This window comes from Protopterus annectens, chromosome 3.part1 (genome assembly GCF_019279795.1).
Source record: "Protopterus annectens isolate FY-2018-M chromosome 3.part1, PAN1.0, whole genome shotgun sequence".
Classification (NCBI taxonomy): Eukaryota; Metazoa; Chordata; order Ceratodontiformes; family Protopteridae; genus Protopterus; species Protopterus annectens.
The window spans coordinates 1,489,205,751-1,489,229,312 of NC_056732.1; the positions used below are offsets into that span (position 1 = coordinate 1,489,205,751).

Below are 23,562 nucleotides of genomic sequence, written 5' to 3' on the forward strand. Positions count from 1 at the left end.
CCTCAATTTAACAAAAACCTCAATTTTAACAATTTTAACAAAAATGCTTTCCATCCCTGTGTTTTTTTTTTTTTTAAAGGTTCACTTGTTGAAAATAAAGGTTCCAAAACCACTTTTCTTGTTAATAAAATTAGAACTAGAACGGAGGTCTAGCGTGGCTTGGACAGGCTGGCTATTTTTTTTTTTTTTTTTATAAACGCGCAGTGGCTAGAGGCACGTGTTTTCTCCTAAGTTTGCTGAAAGGTATACAGCACTTTTCATGTGATCCTCATCATGGTGGCTTTTTAGGAGTAGAAGGAAAAGAAAGAGAGTGAGAGAATAACATTATGGGATTAAATATCACGTGCAAACAAAAACAAGACTCTACATAGAATAAAAGTGTGCCTGGTGAGTTTCGTGCTGGTACGGGAAAAGTGATCGGCGCCACATGGTGGAAACTTAAAATGTTAAACTAAGATGGAAAGTGGCTACAATAAAAAAGCTGCATTCAAAGAGTTACAAGCACATGGTTTTAAACCGAAACACCCTCCATTTAATATAAATGCTTAACGGCACCGTGTGATTCAGTTTATTTTAGAAAATCGCTTGTAAAAGATGCATGGGCAAAAAAATATTACCTTTTTGATGCATTTAAAAATAGAATGCAGATTTGGGGCAGCTTAGACAGGCTGGCTGGGGGGTTATTGTGAATGCGCAGTGACCCGAGGTTCGTGTTTCTAACAAGGTTTGCTGGAAGGTATCCAGCGCATTTCAAGTGTTCCTCAGCAGGGTGGCTTTATAGGGGGTAATAAAAAGAAAAACAGTGTATGGCTGGTGTCATGCTGGTAAGGGGAGAGAGAACCCTGGAGTCACATGGTGGCAACTGAAAGATTAAACCAAACTAAAACTGAAAGAGGAAGATTGGGCAGGATTAGAAAAGTGTCTAAAGAGTGGACTAGTGAAAACGTAGCTGATAGCTGGAAAAGTCAAGGCTTCTGGAATCCTGTTTAATAAATTAACGAAGAAAATGGGGGGATGTACCTAGGGTCTTAATAGAAAAACGATGGAGGAATTTGAGAGTCGTCATCTGAAGGAGAGGCCCAATATGCTGGGAGTGTGAGGGACAAGGGGGTAAACAGTGGGACCAGTCTAGAGACCAATGGACAAAAAAACAATGCTGAAACCACTGATAACAATTGCTATAACCCAACAATTTTGAGACGTGAAACATTTGCAAAAACCTAACATTAAATGAACAGTACAGTTAGTCTCTTCAAGCTAATTTATTAAAAAACAATAAAAAGCAGCCTTTAAGAGACCCGGAAACTGTGGTGCCATGGTGGCAAAGAGAAACGTAGTCAGAGTGTTTACCTTAACCCATATTAGGGAGGTCAAAGCTGAAACTTGAGGATAATACAAAAAGCAGAGAAAACAGTGTGAGATAAAGTCCCACAAGCTAGATCACAATATCAGATTTACCAGGATGTAAAAAATGGCTGTAACACGAAACCAGATGGATCCAAGTGATGTCTCGGACAAGCGTTGCCCTTGGTGGCAGATTAACAACTACTGAACATAAGGATAATATATAAACATGAAAGCAGTAAAACATAAAAAAACAGTGAGAAACTAGGTTGAAAAAGCATGTTATACAAGCTGAATCAGGGCATCATAACTTGTCATAATAGCTGATTTAGAGCATCAAAGCATTAAAAAAAAAAAACATAAAAGATGAAATCCAAAGGTAACACCACGGACAATGCAGCAAACTCCTTTAATAAAACATTTGTTTTATTAATGGAGTTTGCTGCATTGTCCATGGTGTTACCTTTGGATTTTATCTTTTATGCTTTGGACTGTCTGGTTCCAAAGGTGCTTTACCCTTTAGCTGGCAATACTTTTCACGCATTGGAAAAACTTGAACTATAAAGCAAAAACCACGTATACCTTAGTGGACTGGTTTGTGGTCGATTTTTCTCAAATTCAGTATTTGAAGTAGGGATTCTGCATAGTTTAGTCCATGTGGTTTCTTGGCTTGGAGTTTAATTTGCCATTGCACTTCTTTCTTCTCGACCAATGCATTGAAAAATACTTGAAACTGAGAATGTTCCACAACATAGAGGTGTCTTTTTCTGGATTTATCAAGTACAAAACGTCCACAAATAAAGCTAACTTTTTTATGGTTACCATACCATTTATATCCTTGAATTTCTAAAGCCCTTATTTTCTTTGTCAGTGGATCTAAATAGCAAGTAGCAAAAGAGAAAGAGGACACCCCTGCCTAATTCCTCTGTTCAAACATGTTATTGAAGAGGAAAATTAACCCTTCCACTTTAATCCTTGTCTTGGATCCTTCATATAGCCTCCTAATTACCGTTATTATTGTATCAGGAAATGCAAGTGCTTCTACTGACCTACTAATAAACTCCCAGCTTAGTCTGTTGAATGCTTTATCTACATAAAGACCCACAACAACAGTGGCATTTTCTTATATTCTGATTCCCTCTGGATAATCATTTATTTTACAATTGTTTACCGGGAAAGTCCAACTTGGAAAGACGCCAGTTTTCAGGGGAGGCCCAAGGGGAAACGCTCCAGATGCATGTCATTGTTCTGTTACTGTTGCCAAATGTTTGCCTGCCCTCAACAAAAGCACATTGATCCATATTTATCAATTTTGACAATGCTTTTGCCATTCTTTTAGTTAGTGTAGACATAAACACTTTATAATTGAAATCAGCCTGGTCTTTAAGAGGCTGGATCTACCTTCTGTTGTCTAAGTCACTGTGCTAAAGGTTTTTGTGCTCTGGAGTTATCAGAAATAGTTGCTTACCAGCAGTTATCTGAACTCATGCATGTTTTACTTTTAGCATGCTGCAATTGCTGCTGTTCTTATTCTTTTGAGATTTCCCTTATTCTGCAATATTTTAACCTTTTCAGCCTGTCAAAATTATTCCTATTACTTCTTAACCATATCACTTTCATATCCTGTTTATAAAACAAGCGCTTTCGTCTGATCAATTATCAAATGTCTTCAGATAAAAATACCAGAAGTTCGTACTTATTTAAATATCATTCCCAACCAACCATTCAAAGCTAAAAAAAATCACATAACTAGTTCCCACTTAATTGCAATGGTTAGTGATTACATTATCAATAAAAATCACGTTAAAAGTTATTCACATTTCAAATTGATAAAATTCTCCCATAACCCAGCACAAATATACCAGAAATTAACAAATAACAAATATTTAAAAAAATGGGTCTGAGTGTTATAATAAATAAGAAAAATGTAAAAATCACCTCCTTAAAACTTTTTGAGTTTTAAAACACTGGTCAGAGAGCAGATGTCATTTAAACCTGGCAAACTATGAGCCTGACATCTCAACTGCCATAAAAGTTCACATAATTCAAGCTTCAAGGAAAAAGGTCCCCCTGTGATATCCTTTTGAACTTGATCTGTAACCCTGAAACTAAAGGAGTGACCCAGATTTTGATTAACATGGTTTGCCAATGCATTGTCTAATTTCCCCTTCTTCATACTCTATAAATGTTCATATAATCTCTCCTTCAATTTTCTGTTTGTTTTCCCATTGTAGAACCTTGGGCATATTTTATACTTTGCTAAATAAACAACACTAGAAGAATTACAACTGGATCTACCACTAGTTTTATAATTCACATCCCTTATTGAAAAATGAATGCCTACATCAATATGTCTGCAATAGGGGCAAGATTCACACTTGAACATGCCTCAATTTCTAACAAAATTACTCTTGTGAAATTCCAAAAGGTTCTTTAAATTTGAACCTTTCTTAAAAACAAACTTTGGCAAAAAATTATATATGCCTATAAAAGCTTCATCAGAAGTGAGTAACCCCCAATTTTTCACTATATTGGCCTTGATAGACATTGTGTCACTACTGTATGGGGTAATAAATAAAGGCATGTTTGTAAAGAAAATTTCTACTGTAACATTAGATGTTGTCTCAACAAGGGGTAATGGTTCCACTCCAGAAGGATCATGTAAAATAGCTCCAAGGGTGCCACCTATGCACTTGGAGACTACTTCAGATCTTAATTCATCCAATAAAAAGTTTAGGTATCCACATTTTAAAAACATGTTCACCAAACTGTAACATTCATCTAAGAAATCTTCTCAAGTGGTTACCATCCTGGAGGCACAAACAAGTTGCCACTTCACTATGGATCTTTTTTGTTGCTAAGGATATGAGCACTAGTAAAATGTAGAAAAAAATTAGAATAAGTGGCTTTCCTAAATAACTTTGCTTTGTACCCTCTGTTGAGCCTGTCTGTAATTAAATCAACATCTAAGTAGGAAATAGATTTGTTACTAAAACAACAAGTAAAGTTCAAAAAATCAGTAGAATTATTCAAAAAAGTTAAAAAAATCGTCAGCTTGTGACTTATGCCCCTTGAATAAAATAGAAATGTCGTCCAAGTAATGGGTGTAAAATTTTACCACATCAGAAAGGGAACTGTTACCAAAAACAAATTGCCTTTCCGAAAAAGCCATGACCAAATTAGCATAACTTCTCCCACAAGGCGATCCCATGGCCACACCTTTTTTTGAAGAAAAAAATTGCCCTTCAAACAAAAAGAAATTGATATTCAAAATAATACTCAGTAGCTCTTCTATTAACAAAATCTGATAATTTGGAACATTCCTAAATCTTAACATGGAACCAAACCCACTCAATTCCTTGGTCATGAGGAATGGAAGTATAAAGGTCCTTAACATCGATGGTGATAAAATTACAGTGGTCATCATATTCCAAATCATTGATGTTCTTTAAAAAGGACCAAGAGTCTACAAATCTGTTGCTCCAAGTCCACATATTTTGTAAGAAAACTGTCCACATATTTAGCTAAAGGGTATGTAATGGAGTCTCTACTGTTCACAATGGGTCTAAGTGGAGAGTTAATCAGATGTTTATGGATTTTTGGGATCCCAAAGATTATGGGAATTTGGGGAGCAGGCATAGAGAAGTAGCTGAAAACATCCACATCTATTCTGGAATCTATAAATAAAATCATTTATATAAATCCTGATCCTATTATAAGCAGTGTTTAACTCATTCAGTGAAACAGGCACATAATTAACAGACAATAAATCAAACATTTTCAAATTATATTGTTCTGTATTCATAAACAGTAATTCACCACCTTTATCAGGCTTCATTATACTGATTCCACTTATTCTTAATGCTTGTAAACATTCCCATTCCTTCCTAGAAAAAATATTGGTAACAGAGTTCCCAAAATCCTTACAGGAAAACCAGTTTCTGATGTCAACTTCACATATACTCTCAAACAATGAGATAGCAGGGATTAAAGGAGGATTATAAGTGCTTGATACCTTAAATTCACATTGGCTAAATGTTTTGTTCCTTAATAAGAAATTCAAGTTCAGTTTGCAAGTGAAAAGTTTTAAGTCAACTAAGTCTTGACTAAATCGCCTCTACAAAATGGCACAAATGTTAAGCCTTTAGCTAGCATGTTCATGGAATGAATGTCAGCTGAAAAATCTGAGTAATTATAAATATTAAAATCTCCCTCGGAGTTTTGAATAACAGTCATACCAAAATTCTCACCTTCGAAGCTCAACTGGCGGTTATATGGTGGAATACCAATAAATTCAGTTACCTCCTTGGTTGAAAACGATCTTAGTGGTTCTTCCTCTGCTAGTTCGGTTGTTTCCCTGGTAAAAATCCTGTTCCAAACTTTGATGAGAATTCCGGTCCTGGTTGTAGCCCTGTTGGTTATGAGCATGAGTCGGTCCATTGGTCCCCAAATTTTTTTACCTCCATTAGCCTTATTATTAAAATTGTTATTCCTATTATGGATATGCTCACTGCATCAAGACCCACTCTCAGCTTGACTAGTTGGAGTACCGGCTGCAGTTGCGCAAGTACGTGGTAATTCATTGCCATCATCATCTGTCGTGATGTCACTCTCATTTACTACCAGGGATTCCCTTAGATTGTTCCACTGTTGGGAAGGTGGTGGGGGAGGATAGGCTGGCCATTAACATTATCTGAATTATCCCATTCGATTTTTTTTCATTTTATTAGATTTAAACTTTGACAAATGATTATCAATGCAGGAAAAAATCCTCGCAAATTCAAACTTGTATCTGGAAAAGTCACTGTCACTCCTAATTTGATTGTCTAATATATTAATTTCAGTAGCCAAAGAATACACCATTAGCTGATAATGTCTCATAAGCACTTCTAACAATTCCAAACCCTGCTTATCAAATAGTCTCAACAGTTCATTGTGAAAGGGGGAATTGGCTATTAACTCCGTTGGGTGTCCCACATCCGCAAACCTTTAGGCACTTGCTTCCACTTAACACATTCACGGAAGTAAGAAATTTCTAACTGCAACTTTTTAATTTCAGGGATTTCTAATGAAAAGTCTCTAGATTTTTGGTAATAGAGTTAAAAATAGAGGGTAACCTTTGTTGAATGTTGGTCCCCTCTGGCTCAAGTTGAAAACTAGTTGAAGCCTACAACCAGTTGTTAAGAACAGGAATAGAAGAATCATTACTGGATTCCAGTCTATGTTCTGTATTAGGTATTGAACCACTTGCTCTGTTATTGTCCAAACTATGGTTGTTGTTGCTGGGATTCCCAATAATTTCACCATTTTCCCGTGAAATTCTGGGATCAAGTTTGTTGGTTGATAAATTAGTTCTGTTGTTGACCAATGCTGGAAGATGGTCAAACTTCTGTGTTAACATCCCGACTAATTGGGTCAAAGTCCTGATATCAGATAATCCATTACCAGAAGGATCTGGCATAAATAATAATGCCGGAGTGCTGTTTATATTTTCTGTAGCCATGCCGAACTAGACAAAGCGCAGAAGTATCAAAAGTTTAGAACAAACTAAAGAAATAAAACCGGACTGGCAAAAACAGAAACAAAATGGCACTTTAATAAAAACTTATAAAACTAGCACTTTCATCTAATCAGTTCAAACTTCTTCAGATAAACATACCAGAAGTTCGTACTTATTTAAATATCATTCCCAACAAACCATTCAAAGCTACAAAGTCACATGACTCATTTCCACGCAATTACAATGGTTGGTGATTACAGTATCAGGGGGTTGGATCCGAGCTCTCAGAGCTGAGAGTTGGGCGTTGGATCCAGGGGGGATGAGTGTGTCATCGGCTCCGTTATGGTCGGGGCATACCACCCCATCGGGTCTGACCGTTCCAGCTACGGCTCTGATCCCTTCGTCGGATCCAAGGGTCTCTGCTTCCAGTTTCAGGAATGCTCGGTCTCCCTCGGCATTCGACATCGTGGAGAGGGTTCTCTCTGGAGGATCGAGACCCCTCACTCTGTCCTCTGGGTCCATCCCTGCTCCCTCGCAGTTGGGTTTGTCTTCCATCATCTAGTCCCCCCAGGGACAGCCTGTTTCCGCTGCACCCCAGACAGTTCCCTTGGAGGAACAAGAAACCATTTGTGATCCCTCCCCGGAGAGTCCACCCGAGGAGGTCCCTCACAAACGCCAATGTAAGAGGAGGCACTTGGACTCCCCCGAGTCCCTCACTGATGATACCGACTTGGAGGAAGGGGAAGGTTCACCCAAATCACCTTTGGAGACATTATGGAAATCCTTCGCCAGAGGGGGGGTGGGCTGCCCAAAAACCTTCCTCTGACGAGTCGGTATTTCTGGAGGCCCATCTACCTCTTGGGTGTGTCCCCCCCCGGCCGACCCTCTGGTGGACCTTATCACCACCAGAGCATGGAGGGAACCGGACACTGTGGAGCCTATACCCAAAAGACCCAACAAAATACTGAGTCCACCAGCAGATAGAGCCTCTTGGAACAAAGGTTCCCCGGTTGATGCCATGGTGGTGGCAGCAGCCGCAAAAAAGGAACTCACCCAAGAAAGTTCCTTGGTCCACCCCCCAGACAAGGAGTCCAGGACTGTGGACCGTCTTGGAAAGCGGACTTTTGCTTAAGCCAACTTTAATATAAGAGCCCTGAATTACTTGGCCCACATAATTCGACTGCAGCCGGAGCTCGTGAAAGAGTGCACTGAGTCTCCCCCGAAGTCCATGTCGGCCGAGCATAAACAGTCCTTCTCGGCTTGTATGGCTACTCTCAAGTCCGTATCTAATATGTCCATGTGTTTACTCTTTCATGCCACTGAGGGAGCCGCTAGGGCTAGCGGGTCTAGCATCGCCTTAAGGCATCACGCCTGGCTCCGTCTTTGTGACTTCTCGGAACTCTTCAAGGTGTCCTTCGCTAACACACCCTTTGACGGTTCCACCCTGTTCAGGAAGACTGTCTGCGATATGCTTGTTCAGAGCGAGAAAGATGGGGAGACGCTGTCAGCCGTCGGGATCCGCTTCTCTAACCCTCAAAGGTCCTTCTCCAGGAACCAGCGAGGGCAAAAGAAGCTGTGGTTCCGGAAAACTCAGTCCCAGAATGCTCAGGACCCATTCTCTCTCAGAGGCAGAGGGGGACAAGGTGGACACCAGCCCAGAGGCAGAGGGGGGGCCGAAGAACTTCAGGTCATGTGAACCTTTTTCAGAGTGACCCGTGCAGCAACCCTGAGGGGTTACCCGACTGCTCCTCTCTGGAGGCAGTCGAGGGGCATTTTTCGATGCACCTAGCCCAATGGGAGTTCATCACGACAGATCGCTGGGTGCTGCGAATAATATCCAAAGGCTATTCTATTCCCTTCATAAACAAACCCCCTTACACAAGGCCCCTCCCGGATGTCCCACCCACTCAGGGGGAAGCCGCGGCCTTGGAAATACAAAAACTACTAGAAAAAGTAGGCATCCAGCAGGTACACCCAGACCAGTCCGGATCAGGTATCTATTCCAGGTTCTTTTTGGTGCCAAAAAAGACGGGGGACCTAAGGCCGATTCTCTACTTGTCTACAATGAACCTGTTCATTGCCAAGGAAATGTTCTGGATGATCACGCTTCAATCCATCCTGCCCTTCCTGCAGGAGGAAGACTGGTTGTGCTCGATAGACCTCAAGGATGCATACTACCATATTCTGATGGACAGGTGATCCAGGAGGTTCCTCCACTTTCGGCTAGGGCCAGTCATCAATTCAGAATCCTACCCTTCGGTCTCACCACAGCCCCCAGGGTGTTCACCAAGGTCATGGCAGTTGTAGTGGCCCACCTGAGGCTTCAGGGCATTCAGGTCTTTCTGTACCTGGATGACTGGCTTCTCACCGCCCCCACCAGGCATCTACTCTTGCTAGCCAGAGATTTGTTTCTCCCGATATCACCTCGGCTAGGGATTACCATAAACCTAAGGAAGTCTTCCCTTCAACCCGTTCAAGTGTTAGACTTCATAGGGGCGAGAATAGATTCTTGCCAGGCCAGGGCATTCTTAACCCCAGACAAACTACACAGCCTGACACTTCGTGTTAGCGCTCCTGCAGTCCCCTGCACCCCCTGCAGAATTAGTCCTGAGAGCCTTAGGATCCATGGCAGCAGCTGTCAACCTGATCCCTTGTGCTTGTCTGCATATGAGAATTTTACAGTGGACGTTGCAAGTTCAGTGGTTAGTTCTGCATCAGCCTCTAGATTTTCCGATCCCTCTGAGCAGAGTGTGCAGAAATGCTCTCAATTGGTGGCTCCAATCTTGGAATTTGCAGGAGGGAACATCACTTTCTTGTGCCCCAACCCCAAGCCACAGTGACCACGGACGCCTCCCGCCTAGGGTGGGGGGGGCCATTGTTCGGGCAGGACTGTTCAAGGCACATGGACTCCAAACGAGACCATTCTGCATATAAATGTCCTAGAGATGAGAGCGGTCCTTTTAGCGTTTCAGGCCCTTCATGCTTATCTACCTCTGGGAACTATTGCGATCCAGTCAGACAGTATGTCAGTGGTCTGGTATATCAACAAACGGGGAGGAACCAAGTCTTATCCCCTTTGTTGAGAAGCCATGAGAGTCTGAGAATGGGCGATCTCCACCAACTGCTTTCTGACAGCAACACACATTCCGGGTTGGTCCAACATCTTGGTGGACAAATTGAGCAGAATTATCCTTTCTCCTTACGAGTGGTCTCTGAACCCATGTGTAGCGGAACAGATCTTCCTCAACTGGGGTCAGCCTTGCTGCGATCTCTTCGCATCGCCTTCCAATGCAAAGTGCAGCGAGTTTCTCGCTCTAATCCCCCCGAGGGGGGAAAACCCCAGAGACTCTCTTGTTCATGCTTGGCCACCAGGTCTTCTTTATGCATATCCCCCGCTCCCGCTCATGATAAAGTTCTTACAGAAAGCTCGCCGGTTGGGGAGCAGATTGATCCTCTTAGCTCCATTCTGGTGTCGTCAAGTCTGGTTCCCCTGTCTACGATCTCATCTCATAGCTCCACCTTGGATCTTGGATCCTATTCCGGATCGAATTAGTCATCCCTTGGGAATGCTTCCTCCGAATCTGGACAGGCTGCAGCTTACAGCTTGGCTGCTCCAGTTCCATTAATTGCTAGGTCTCCTGGTATCTCTTCTCCTGTTAAATCTATCTTGGTTGTGGCACATAAATCCTATACCTCGAAAATTTATTCTAACAAATGGAAATGCTTCTCCATTTGGGCTTCACAGAGAAATCTAGATCCTTTTACCACTCCGATCCCAGCGGTATTAGACTTTTTGTCTCATATCTTCCAGCAAGGAAGCCAGCTCCTCCACAGTGAAGGTACAGCTGGCTGCTATTTCTCATTTCCATGTAGGAGACAATTTAGGCTTTCTCGCTGCTTCCAGAATTTGTAAGACCTTTTTAAAAGGAACTTTTCTTCTGTGACCCCCTATTAAGAATCCATCACCGCCGTGGGATCTGACTGCTGTTCTTCAGGCCTTGGTTGCACCTCCTTTCGAGCCCTCGGCATCAGTTGACTTAAAATTTTTGTCATGGAAGATAGCCTTTCTGGTAGCTATAACTTCAGCAAGGAGAGTGTTGGAGCTGCAAGCTCTTTGTATGAAACCCCCATACCTTGGGGACAGGGGTGTCTCTCAGGACTAATCCATCCTTTCTTCCTAAAGTTGCTTCTGAGACAAATATTAATTAATTTGGCTGTCTTTTCCCCTAATTTTCAGAACAAAGGGGAATACAAACTTAATTTGCTGGATGTTCACAGGCAGTTACGTTTTTATTTGCACAGGCAGCAGCCTTTCGCAAATCTGATCAACTTTTTGTTTCCTTTGCTAAACCCTTTTTAGAGAAACCAGTTTTAAAGGTGACTGTAGCTAGGTGGATTTCCCTTTGTATCCTACAAGCATACAGAGAGCTTGGTTTACCAGAACCAGTAGGAGTTCATGCTCATTCTACACATTCTATGGCGACGTCTGCAGCATTCTGGTCTAGAGTTTCTGTGGATGACATTTGCTCAGCGGCTACCTGGGCATTTTCTCACACCTTTATTAATCATTATAAAATGGATTTGGTGTCTAGACTGGAAGGGCTTCTTTTGGCTCTGCAGTGCTTCGGAATATCCTTCCTTAAGGGCCTCCCAAGATTTCGGGTAGCTGGGGACTCTGTCCCACAGGTTGCTGATCAAATGAAGTTAACTACTTCAGATAAAGAAGTTATGTACTCACCATAACATTCCATCTGAGTAGGTAAACTTCATTTGTCAGTAACTGTCCCCCCCTACTTCCCCCTTACCTTGGCGTTTTTTTGCTGCACTCGATGTGCAGAGTTCGCAAGTTAGAGGTTTGTCCTTGGTTTAGGGGTCTCAGGTTAGTTGTTGGTGTCATGTATGGAGTGGCAAACCCGATCTGAGGATTGGAAGGAGGTTGCAGTGCAGTATGGGTAGGGGGAAGAGTTTGGAGCTCTGATCTTTTTGCTTGGTATGCTGCTGTCTCGGATCCGTATTGGATCCGTAACCCACAGGTTGCTGACAAATGAAGATTACTTACTCAGAAGGAATATTATGGTGAGTACTTAACTTCTTTTTAATAATCATGTGCCTGTTTCACTGAATGAGTTAAACACTGCTTATCATAGGATCAGGATTTATATAAATGATTTGTTTATAGATTCTAGAGTAGATGTGGATATTTTCAACTATTTCTCTATGTCTGCTTCCCAAATTCCCATAATCTTTGGGATCCCAAAAATCCTTAAAGATCTGATTAACCCTCCACTTAGACCCATTGAGAACAGTAGAGACTCCATTACATACCCTTCAGCTAAATATGTGGACAGTTTTCTTAAAACAATAAGTGGACTTGGAGCAACAGACTTGTAGAGACTCTTGGTCCTTTTTAAAGAATATCAGTGATTTGGAATATGATGAATATTGTAATTTTATCACCATCGATGTTAAGGACCTTTATACTTCCATTCCTTATGACCAAGGAATTGAGTGGGTTTGTTCCATGTTAAGATTTAGGAATGTTCCAAATTATCAGATTTTGTTAATAGAAGAGCTACTGAGTATTATTTTGAATATCAATTTCTTTTTGTTTGAAGGGCAATTTTTTTCTTCAAAAAAAGGGTGTGGCCATGCGATCGCCTTGTGGGGGACGTTATGCTAATTTGGTCATGGCTTTTTGGGAAAGGCAATTTGTTTTTGGTGACAGTTCCCTTTCTAATTTGGTAAAATTTTACACCCGTTACTTGGACAACATTGTTATTTTATTCAATGGGCATAAGTCACAAGCTGACGATTTGTTAACTTTTTTGAATAATTCTACTGATTTTTTTTAACTTTACTTGTTTTAGTAACAAATCCATGTCCTTCTTAGATGTTGATTTAATTATAGACATGCTCACCAGAGGGTACAAAGCAAAGATATTTAGAAAAAACACTTATTCTAATTTTTTCTACATTTTACTAGTGCCCATACTTATCAACAAAAAAGACCGATAGTGAAGGGGCAACTTGTTTGTGCCACCAGGATGGTAACCACTCGAGAAGATTTCTTAGATGAATGTGATAATTTGGTGAACATGTTTTTAAAATGTGGATACCCTAACATTTTATTGGATGAATTAAGATCTGAAGTAGTCCCCAAGCACTTGGGTGACACCCTTGGAGCCATTTTACATGATCCTTCTAGAGTGGAACCATTACTCGTTGTTGAGACAATATCTAATTTTACAGTAGAATTTTCTTTTACAAACATGCCTTTATTTATTACCCCATACAGCAATGTCTGTCAAGGCCATTATAGTGAAAAATTGGGGGTTACTTCTGATGAAGCGTTTTTTTGGCATGGTTAATTTTTTGCCAAAGTTTGTTTTTAAGAAAGGGTCAAATTTAAATAACCCTTTGGAATTTCACAAGAGTAATTTTTTTTAGATATCGAGGCATGTTTGCAGACATATTGATGTAAGCATTAATTTTTCAATAAGGGATGTGAATTGCGAAACTAGGGGTAGATTCAATTGTAATTCTTCTAATGTTGTTTATTTAGCGAAGTGTAAAATATGCCCGGAGTTCTACATTGGGAAAACTGACAGAAAATTGGAGAGATTATATGAACATTTATATAGTATGAAGAAGGGGAAATTAGACAGTGCATTGGCAAACCATGTTAACCAAAATCCGGGTCACTCCTTTAGTTTCAGGGTTATAGATCGTTCAAAAGGATATCAGAGGGGGACCTTTTTCCTTGAAGCTTGAATTATGTTCATAGGTTCATAGGTTCATAGGTTTATACTAGGCTATCTGCCCTAAGGCATTTATAAGCCTAGCCCAAATTTTTGTGGCTTACGCCACCCCTTATATGAAAAAATACTGTGCCCATTAGTTTGTTGTGCCTCTGTCCAGCAGTGACACAGAGATGATTCCCGGGGAAAACCTACGATCTCCCATCCACAGGTCTAGATTTCTCTTGAACAGAGTCAGCGAGGTGCTCTGCCTCACATGGACCGGGATTTTATTCCACAGCATAGGGAGTCTCTGAGTGATAAATCTATCCCTCCAGCACATCCTATTTATATCCGTGCTAAGGTTTAAGTCGCTTGCTCTAGTGGTTTTGGTGGATTTGGATTTTTTGAGGTGGAGCATGTCCATTAATTCGGGTTGGACATGGCATTGTATGTCAGGCACATGTCACCTCTGAGCAGGCGGTATGCGACTGAATAGAGCTGGAGTTTCTTCAATCTGGCAGCATATGACAGATTTTGGAGTCCCTTTATCCTTTTGGTGAGGAACTTTTGGGGTCTCTCCAATTGCTGCAGATGTCGGGTGAGATACATCCCGAATGGGGCATTGTACTCGATCATTGGTCTGATAAGTGAAGAGTCCAGGATAGCAATAACCTCACTAGATCTGGATGTGAATCCCTGCATGATCAGGTGGGCAATGTAGAAGGTCTTTCTAACCACTTTAGCAATGTGAGTGTCAAAGAAAGGCCACTGTCAACCTGGGTCCCCAGGTCCCTGATAACCTCTTCTGTGCTTAGTGGATTGCCACCTATATGGTAGCTTGGGGTTACCTTGTTTTTCCCGAAGGGTATGACTATACATCTTTTGGCGTTTAACTTCAGGCCATGGCTCTGGCACCAGCTATCTGTTTCCATGAGTCCCTTCTGAAGGATATCCGTGTCTGATGCACTTTCCACTATGGCGCCCAGTTTGCAGTCGTCTGCAAACTTTGGCAGCCAAAGTCCTCCTATGTTGGCCTGTACTTCTGAGAAGTAGATGCCAAACAATAGGGGGCCAAGGACCGAGCCCTGTGGGACACCACTTGTGACCGGCTTGGAGTCTGACACAGCGCCAGCAACTCTAACCCTGTGGGTTCTGTCCTTAAGCCAGTTTGCAACCCATCTTGTGACATATGGGTTTACATTTAAGCTGGTAAGTTTTTCTACAATACCCAAGTGGGGTATTGTGCCGAAAGCCTTTGCAAGGTCAAGGTAGGCTGTATGGACTGCCTTTCCCTCATCAATGGCCTTGGTGACTGTTTCGAAGAAGTCGACCAAGTTCAAAAGGCATGATCTTCCCTTGACAAAGCCAAACTGGGTCGGGTCCAATGTCTGCAAGTCCCCTATATCTTTGTTTATGAGCTCCATTATGATCCTCTCCATAGCTTTGCAGACTAGACTTGTTAAGCTTATGGGGCGGTAATTACCAGGGTCCGTAGAGGTGCCGCCTTTGTGGAGTGGGACAACAGTTGCCGTACGCCACTCCTTGGGCATGTATCCTGTGGTAAGGCTGAGATTAAACAGCTGCCTTATGTGCAGGTTTAATTCCTCATTTAGCTCGTGTAGCACACAGCCGGGGACACCATCCGGTCCCATTGATGCTGTGTTTTTAGCTTTAGAGAGAGCTAAAATGTGAACGTTTATGGCCATTGAGATGTCAGGCTCATAGTTTACCAGGTTTAAATGACATCTGTTCTCTGACCAGTGTTTTAAAATTCAAAAGTTTAAAGAGGTGATTTTTACATTTTTCATATTTATTATAAGACTCAGACCCATTTTTGTTTAATATTTGTTAATTTCTGGTAGATATGTGCTTAGTTATGGGAGAATTTTATCAATTTGAAATGTGAATAACGTTTAACGTGATTTTCATTGATACTGTAATCACTAACCATTGTTATTAAGTGGGAACTAGTCATGTGATTTTTTTAGCTTTGAATGGTTGGTGGGAATGATATTTTAAATAAGTATGAACTTCTGGTATTTTTTCTGAAGAAGTTTGATAATTGATCAGACGAAAGTGCTTGTTTTATAAGTTTTTATTAAAGTGTCATTTTGTGTCTGTTTTTGCCAGTCCAGTTTTATTTCTTTAGTTTGTTCTAAACTTTTGGTCTTTCTAAGACTACATGTCCTTCATAACTAATATTTTCATTACATTTCTTCAGAAATCTACCTCCTTTGGTTGTATTTTCCTTGTAGGTCTCCCTGATACATCCTCACAATTGCAAATCTGTTTCTGTCCATGTCTATACGTAATATTTACACCTGAAAGATGATTATTTCTCCCAAAATTTTCTTAAGCTCCATATTATCAGTTATTGATACAATGTAAGTACATGCCAGCATAATCCTCTTCCATTGCCAGTATCGCTTACCACCACAAATCTTCCATTATTGTCTTTTTCTCTTCTGTCACTATTGGAACCACCCCCCCCAATCTAGCAATCAGTGCTATTACTCCCTTTTTATTTGTCCCTGATATTCTGCTGAATATCCATCCAGAAATCCTTTCTTTGTCAAATTCACACACTCATTTCTTTAAAAATGTGTCTACTGCAGGATTGCTCTCTGCACTGTGCATTTTTTAATATCATTCAGTACTCTTTCCTATTTGTCTGTACCTAAAAGTCCATCTACATTCCAGGATGTTATGGGTAGCAAAACCATAATAATAAAAAGATGTTGTTCCCATGTAATGCACATGACATCTTTTATTTTTAATATGTATTTTCAACTTTTCTTATGTGCACACACTAATATTTAAAAGACTGATCTTTTCTGCACGTATTTCTGATCTCCATTGATCCTGTATCACATTTACTTTATTGAAAACCCTCAAACAAATAACAAAATAAGTTTTTAGAGCACCTTATTCCCCTGTTAACTTAGAACAAGCACACAAAACTGTGTACATTTTCAAGAAATGAAGTTTTACCCTCCAGATACTAACACTTACTCCACATAGACAGCTGCACTCACAGGCATATAGATACTAAAGTGCATGCTACAGCCTGTATTCCCACTTAAACGATTCCTGTTTGTTCTTTCATTTTTTCCATTCCCCTCACAGATGTGAAAAACAGCTTGTATGCTTTCCGAAAACATTGACTTTTAGCCCTAAGACAGTTACTGGCTACGTTTAAATAAAATTAAGTTATTCACTCTTCTATTAAATGCATTAAAATGTTAAGGCTGCTGGGGAGTTTACTATTTCTTATTCACTTCCCATAATTTCAAACTTTATTTTTCACCAAGCTCCTTGTCATTGTCCCTTTAAAATTCTAAACTTCCCTTAGAAATGAATCCTCGAGATTCTTAAGAATAAATGCTTGCACATGCAGACAGCTTGTCTCCTTGTAAAAGAAGTCGGCATGAGAAAAAACTAACAGCTTGCAGATGCATGAAAGAATCTTTATAAATTTCACTCAAAACAGAATGTACATAATTTCCCTGGCTAACTGCCTTTAATTGCAGACTTCTCATTTGTCAATGAGGACATTTGCTAATGGGGGAAAAAACAAGCCGGTATCTTTGCAGCCGCAAGAAGGTTAGCATTTTTCATGGCTTTCATCATTTTATCTGATTTTTCAAGCCTATTTGCTTATAAAAAATGGTTTATAGCTTAAGCCAAGGACACTAATGCAGGCATCACTCTTGAAAAACAAGAGAAATTATCATCTTATTTATACATATAATATAATCAGTACACTTTTGCACTCTACCTCAAGCCCAGCAGCCCAGGATCACAGCATATTATTATCTCAGACTTGCTTCTGTTCAACCCTTTTCCTGTTATACTGTAAAACCTATATGTCTCACAACTAAAAATGGTACCTGTTCACTTTAATACATTGAACACATTCTACAGTCAATGAAAAGACCCTCCCCCATTTAAAATGCCCCCTGACTACACACTTTACAAAACTGCTGTACAATATAACATGCAGTTTGTATCATGTAATGTTTTATACATATACTGAGAGCAAACATTGTTTTACTTACAGCTGTTTTTTCTCTTTTAGTGTCCTCCTAAACACTGCAGTCATAATGTGGGATATATGCTTTTACAGTCTACCCACAAGTTTAACAAAGTCAACAAATGTTCAGTCTTTTCTCAGACACTTTCGTTTGCAAATTCGTATTTCTCAAATGTGATTTATGCTTTATATTCTCACATTAGTTACTAATGTTCAGTGTTTCTGGCCGTCTTACTGATTATCTCCCAGCAGTAGACTGTGGTTCATGTCCAAGGCACTCTTGATTCTTCTAGTCAATAACAGTGCTTTTTTTCTGAATTTCAGACATTAGAAAATGTTTTACTGACAGTCTCTATGAGCTTTTCTTATCAGAAGAATTAGAACCTGAGTTCCCTTCTGCTTGCTGGCTCACTTCTTTGGGGGTAACTTAGCCCATTCTCCATCAAAAGATGTAGTTCCTCCTGGAAAAATACTTTGAAGACAGCTGGATACAGCAGCTTGAATCTCAAGCCTATCTGTCATCATTCCCTGATTGCTGGGATAAATTTGCTTCTTTTCTGCCTGGTGTACAGTGAGTAGTCATTTTCCACCAACACTCTGCTGTCTCCAGTTTTAATGCTTTTCTCTTTTACCACAGTTTTGTCAGGATCAGCTCTTTTTGCTGGAATAATTGCATCTTTGCTAATATAGGTCTTGTCTGCTTTCTCATGGTCAGGTTTGGATTATACCTTCAATGTGTCCTTTCAGTCAGAGTCCTCCTGTGGAACAGCAATCTAGTTACTTATTTGTGCTGTCATAAATCCTTCCATTTTCTCTTGTACAACAGAAAAGCTCTGGATTTTTCTGTGCAATCTTGCTTCTAATTTTACTATTTTTTTGAAACTGCTATGAGCTAGCTCTTTCTTCATTTCAACCTCTGATTTTTACCTTTTATCAGTTCATCTTTATAGCCTGTTAAAAGCTTCTTTTATTTTTACAGACGTTTGTTGTTTGAGTTAATATATTCCATCAATGTTTCACTTTTAAGTACATTTGATTTATTTTTTCCTGTTAATTATTGGAAACTATGTTTTGACCCAAAGCTGAAGCTTGAACTGCTTTTTGCTGAGCAGCTGCAGGATCCTTCCCAGTGTTTGTCTTCACGTTTTCTGATTATTTTTTCTTTCAGGTTCCCCAAATTTCTTCTTTGCTGACATCCAGGCAATGTACTTACAGGCCAGTAACCGAATTCTACCAAAATAACAGTTGAATTTGCATTCCTTTTAATCATTTTCTGTTTTCACACAGGGAAAACTGAAATTAAGCTGTGTTTCAGTGTGCAACCATCTTGGATATCATCTGTATCAAAATACTTTAGCTGTCTCTTAAAATAGTTGGGCTGTAGTCTTGTTTTCATATTGTAAATAATGGTACTACTCCTATCTTATTGTTCTACATAATTGTTTTTTGTACTTCATTGTTTCTCTTATCTTGTATGCCAGTTTTATTGTTATCTAAAGCATGTATGTACACTGTTATTTCTTTGGAGATTTTCTCCCCAAGACTCAATTGAAAAAGGACACATGATGTCCAGTTGGACTTATCCTGGTAAAATAAATGTTAAATAAATAAAATAAATATTTAGGCATGGATAAACCAGATGCTAGGGTTTTAGCAAGATTTTACTGTCCATATATTATAAAGAAAATAGATATTTTTTTCTGCAGCTGTCCAGAATGCTAGAACACAGTTCCTAATTCAGGGTTTAAGAACCCTGTAATACTGTTACTAATAGTTGAAGCCCCACTTGGGTGATTTGTTATGGACCTCATAGGTCCCTTTGTAATGTCAAGTCACTGGTATATTGATCATACCACAAAATTCCACAAGTAGTTTCCGTAAAATGAGTAAGGTATTAAGGCTGCAGAGAAAGAACTGGTTGAAATTCTTTATGGACCTAAGCACCCCATTCATGTCTAGAATAATAGTTCTTTAAACTGAAGCAGCTGAGAACCTCTTTGTACTGCTTTTAGCCAGGTAGGCTAGTGAAACACTTTAAACCTTGAAATCTATGTTTTGTAAAGCTGTAGAACAAAGTGAGAAAAATTGAAACCAGCTGCTTCCATACCTTCTGTTTGCTTTAAGAGAAGTACCTCAAGTCTCAGTTGGATTGTATTTCTCTGAGCTGTTATATGGCAGATATACATGCAGCTTGCTAGACATACTAAGGGAAACTAGGGAAGAAAAAAACACTGCCTTTAAGAATGTGTTAGGATATTAGAGAGAACTGCAGGTAGGTTAGGAAGGCTCCCTTCTATAATTCCCAGACCCCAAATTGCAAATCCTGGAAGACTTTTGCATGCACTGCTTCATTGGCTATACAGACAGGCAGATAGTAATTCCAAGGTTGCCAGGTAAGCTTTTTTACTACAGCCATTGTAGTTTTTAGTAATACAGAGCCTTGACCAATGTCATCTCAATGCATATGGGCTATCCCACACCTTTACTCCATCTGTGGGCACTAGAAATTATGGTTCTTTGTTGGAGGGAGTGGTCAAGTAATATATAATGTACTGCCTCCTTTGCTTGACTTGAGCATTTGAATGGACAGCAGGAAAGATACTAAAGCCCTGACTGAAACTGTTTTGCATACTGCAGGATATATGTTGACAAGAGATAACAAGCTTTACAAGCAGGAAACAAAGATAACATGAGGGTAAAACCAGATGTATTTTAGGCCTGAGCTCAATAGGCTTGCTTGCGTGTGCTTACTTCTTACCTTAGAAGACTTTCTTGGAAGAGTTCCAAGCATGTTTGAGTGCAAGAAGATGTATTTAGCACATCTGCCAAGTTAGGTTAGGAGAATGAAATAGCGTGTTTGACATTTGCTTTGCCTGTGTGGGAATCTATTGATAGTTTTCTGTACCTGTGAGATGTTTACTTGTGTTGTGAAGGTGCTAAAGGGGATTACCTCAAAGCCTTATGCATTTTGTGATCCTTGAATGGACTGTGTTACTTGGTAAAGAAGCTATGTTAAACTGCTGCAAGTACTTTTTTAAGGACTGCATTTCATTTACACACACTTTCTACCTCTTTTGTCTAGAACATAATTTTGTTCATCTTCCTTATAAGTAAGTCCATGCTTGGCCTTAAAATTTGTGGCGTGAGAGTTTGTGCTTGCCGTTGAATGGAAATGTGCAAAATATATACTTATACATGCATGTAGATATGCCATGTACACAAACACACACACACACGATTGGCACAATTTATTTAAGATCATTTATGTCGACTGCATATAGTTGAGCACCACTCCTGCTAAACAGAGTGATATCTGTTGACTTGCTGCAGAAATCACCTGTATCCCAGTCATTTTTCAGCAGCTGAACAAAATGACTGTGATATGGGTGCAGTCCTTTTCAGTTTAAGCTAATGTCTCCCATCAGTGTTACAACTTTTTCCATTGCCTAGAGATTCTCTTCACACACACACAGACACACACACACACACACACACACACACACACACACACACACAGTCTGGAATATATGGATGTCATTAAATTTTTCATTAAGTTTTTCAAGTTTACATTTCATTGACAACAAAAGTCATTGATTGTGTTTGAAATCATGGAACAGTTTAGGATAAAGAAATCTCTCCTCATCCCTATTGTTCTGGTATCTTGAGTTTGTGTTTAGAGAAGTATTGGTGTGGTAGCTGCCACTCTACAGAACTCTGATTTATGTATTCAGTACTTTACTTTTCACTGGTTACGTTTGCTGAATTAAGTTCCATCAAAACAGTATTTTTCTGTAGGTACAAGACAGACAGATATGTTTAGATGTATATCTGTGTATGTCGTAGAATTAGTGTTAACACTCAGTAGCCTTTACTAGTGTTATATAGTTCCCGAGTTCTTTTTATATTTAGACAGGTACAACCATCAAGATGATCTGAAAGTGCTGTCTTTTAAATTGCTTGCTCAGAATCACATGGTATGCAAGCAAATTGAGGAGTCAAATGCAGGAATACAAGATGGTACTGTTAGACAGCTCAGTGTTTTTTTAACCCTCTTCTTCTGTGTTGGTTTTCTTAAGTTTTTAGTTTTTTTTTAACAACTGAAGGCATGCACGGCACTGTTGTACAGAGGAATGGTGCCCCTACTCCTGTTCAGGTCCCCAGGGTTCGAATAGCAATACTGACACTGCAAGTGCTAGGCAGAGAGGAAGGGGAGTGAAAGGAGTGTGACTAGCTCACCCGTCCTGGGAGAAGGCAAGGGTTGTGGTCACTGGGGGCGGTCGTAGGGAGGTGTGATTTTGATGTTGAAGACTCGGGAGGACCCCACCACCACCTGTGCTTAAGGGCAGGGAATGGGGTTGCTTGAAGGCAACATCCTTGGCAGAATCCAACGCAGTCAGCCCATTGTAGTTCCCCCTTGTGCTGTGCAAGCTGAGCTTCAATGAGGAAATTTTAAGGCGTAAATAAAAACCTTCAGATCATCCTGATGGCTGTCTGTATGATGGCTCCTCCTAGCTGCCTTTCACCCTGGTGATGGGACTGGAACAGACCAGTTGACTGGAAGGGGACTTTTGACTGACAGACAGTGGGAGCAAAGTATGCCAAAAAAGACTGAAGATGGTACAGGGTGATGTCAGCTTTATGTAGTATGCACTTCACTGTCTGAAATGCACTCATATGAGGTAGACTTACTTCATAAGGGGACATGATTTGTCTGCCTGAAAAAAAAATTCAGAATGTCAGACAACTGACAGTGTTAGATAGAAGTCCATTTGCTTTACTGTTACAAGAATCTGTCTGAAAGATCTGCTGTTAGTGAGTACCTGGTTATAGCTCTACTGTTTTAAATGAGGAAAGGATGGATGGAAGCTAATGAGAATGTCATCAGTTGTTTCAAAGAGTTAGTTCAAAATAAAATAGCAACTGCCGTTGTGTGTAGCAGACATTAACCCATCCCTTTGCTAAAGACATTATCTGATTTTATATTGTTATGCTTCTTGTACCCTGATTATGTGTTTCTACCTTTTCAGAAAAGAACTGATTAAGGGACTAGGGTCTTATATCATTTGGGCTATAATGGGGGGGGGGGGGTACTTTTCAACTGTACTGGAGCATGTTAGTTTCATAGTCTGTAGTGTTAATTGTTTGAGAAGATATCTGTTCAAACAGCCTGCTTTAGATCTGCTTTAGTATGTTAAGTTGTTCTTTTTTTTTTTCTGAGTTGAGATCACATATGAGAGTCTGAGTCATTTAATATTTTCTGATTTTTCTCTCACTTTTTGGATGTAATTGAAAGTTAATAAAGCTTCTGGTTCTTTTTAGTCCCTCCTGGAAGCTCATGATGTTGTGGCATCAAAGTGTTATGAAACGCCTCCCTCTAGTCCAGAAGTAAATGACATTGCTGCAAACAATCAAATCATACCATTAGATGCAATTCGCATGGTTGGTATCCATAAGAGAGCAGGTGAACCTCTGGTAAGTAATGATTTTAAACCAGTTATTAATGAGCTTTACTAATTCCAAGCAGATCATTTACACAGTATTTTTTAGGAGAAGCAACATGTGATTATCTCCTATCTCCTGGTGGCCCAAAAACCTGAGTCTATTTAATAGAATGGATGCCCCTTGATGCAATTGATAGGGGAGATTGTGTACCCATCTCTGGGAGAGGATGGAAGAGAGAGATAGCCTCACATTGCCAGTCTGTTGGAAGAGGGACAGAAATGCAGATATGTGACTGGAGGCAACCGTAAGGTTCATCAAGGCGTTGCCTAGTGGTAGCCTTCGACATAGGCACATGGGTATGCGGAAGGCATTGGTTGTGTGTAATTTGGGGGAAGCTTTATTCACAGCAAACATGGAGCAAAAATCATGTACACAAAAAAAAAAAAAAAAAAAAAAAAATTGTTTTATATTTATGTATGTATGTATATATATATATATATATA

The 23,562-nt window shown here is 39.9% G+C and overlaps 1 protein-coding gene across 3 annotated transcripts in view; it reads left to right on the forward strand.

The window, feature by feature from the left end:
- The window catches only part of PALS2 (protein associated with LIN7 2, MAGUK p55 family member), a 1,432,251-nt gene that overhangs the window by 932,191 nt on the left and 476,498 nt on the right, over positions 1-23,562 (forward strand). For all 3 annotated transcript variants that reach the window (XM_044067549.1, XM_044067552.1, XM_044067550.1), the window contains one exon: positions 22,937-23,089. In XM_044067549.1, coding sequence (XP_043923484.1) covers positions 22,937-23,089 — 153 coding nt within the window. The remainder of the gene's footprint in view (positions 1-22,936; positions 23,090-23,562) is intronic.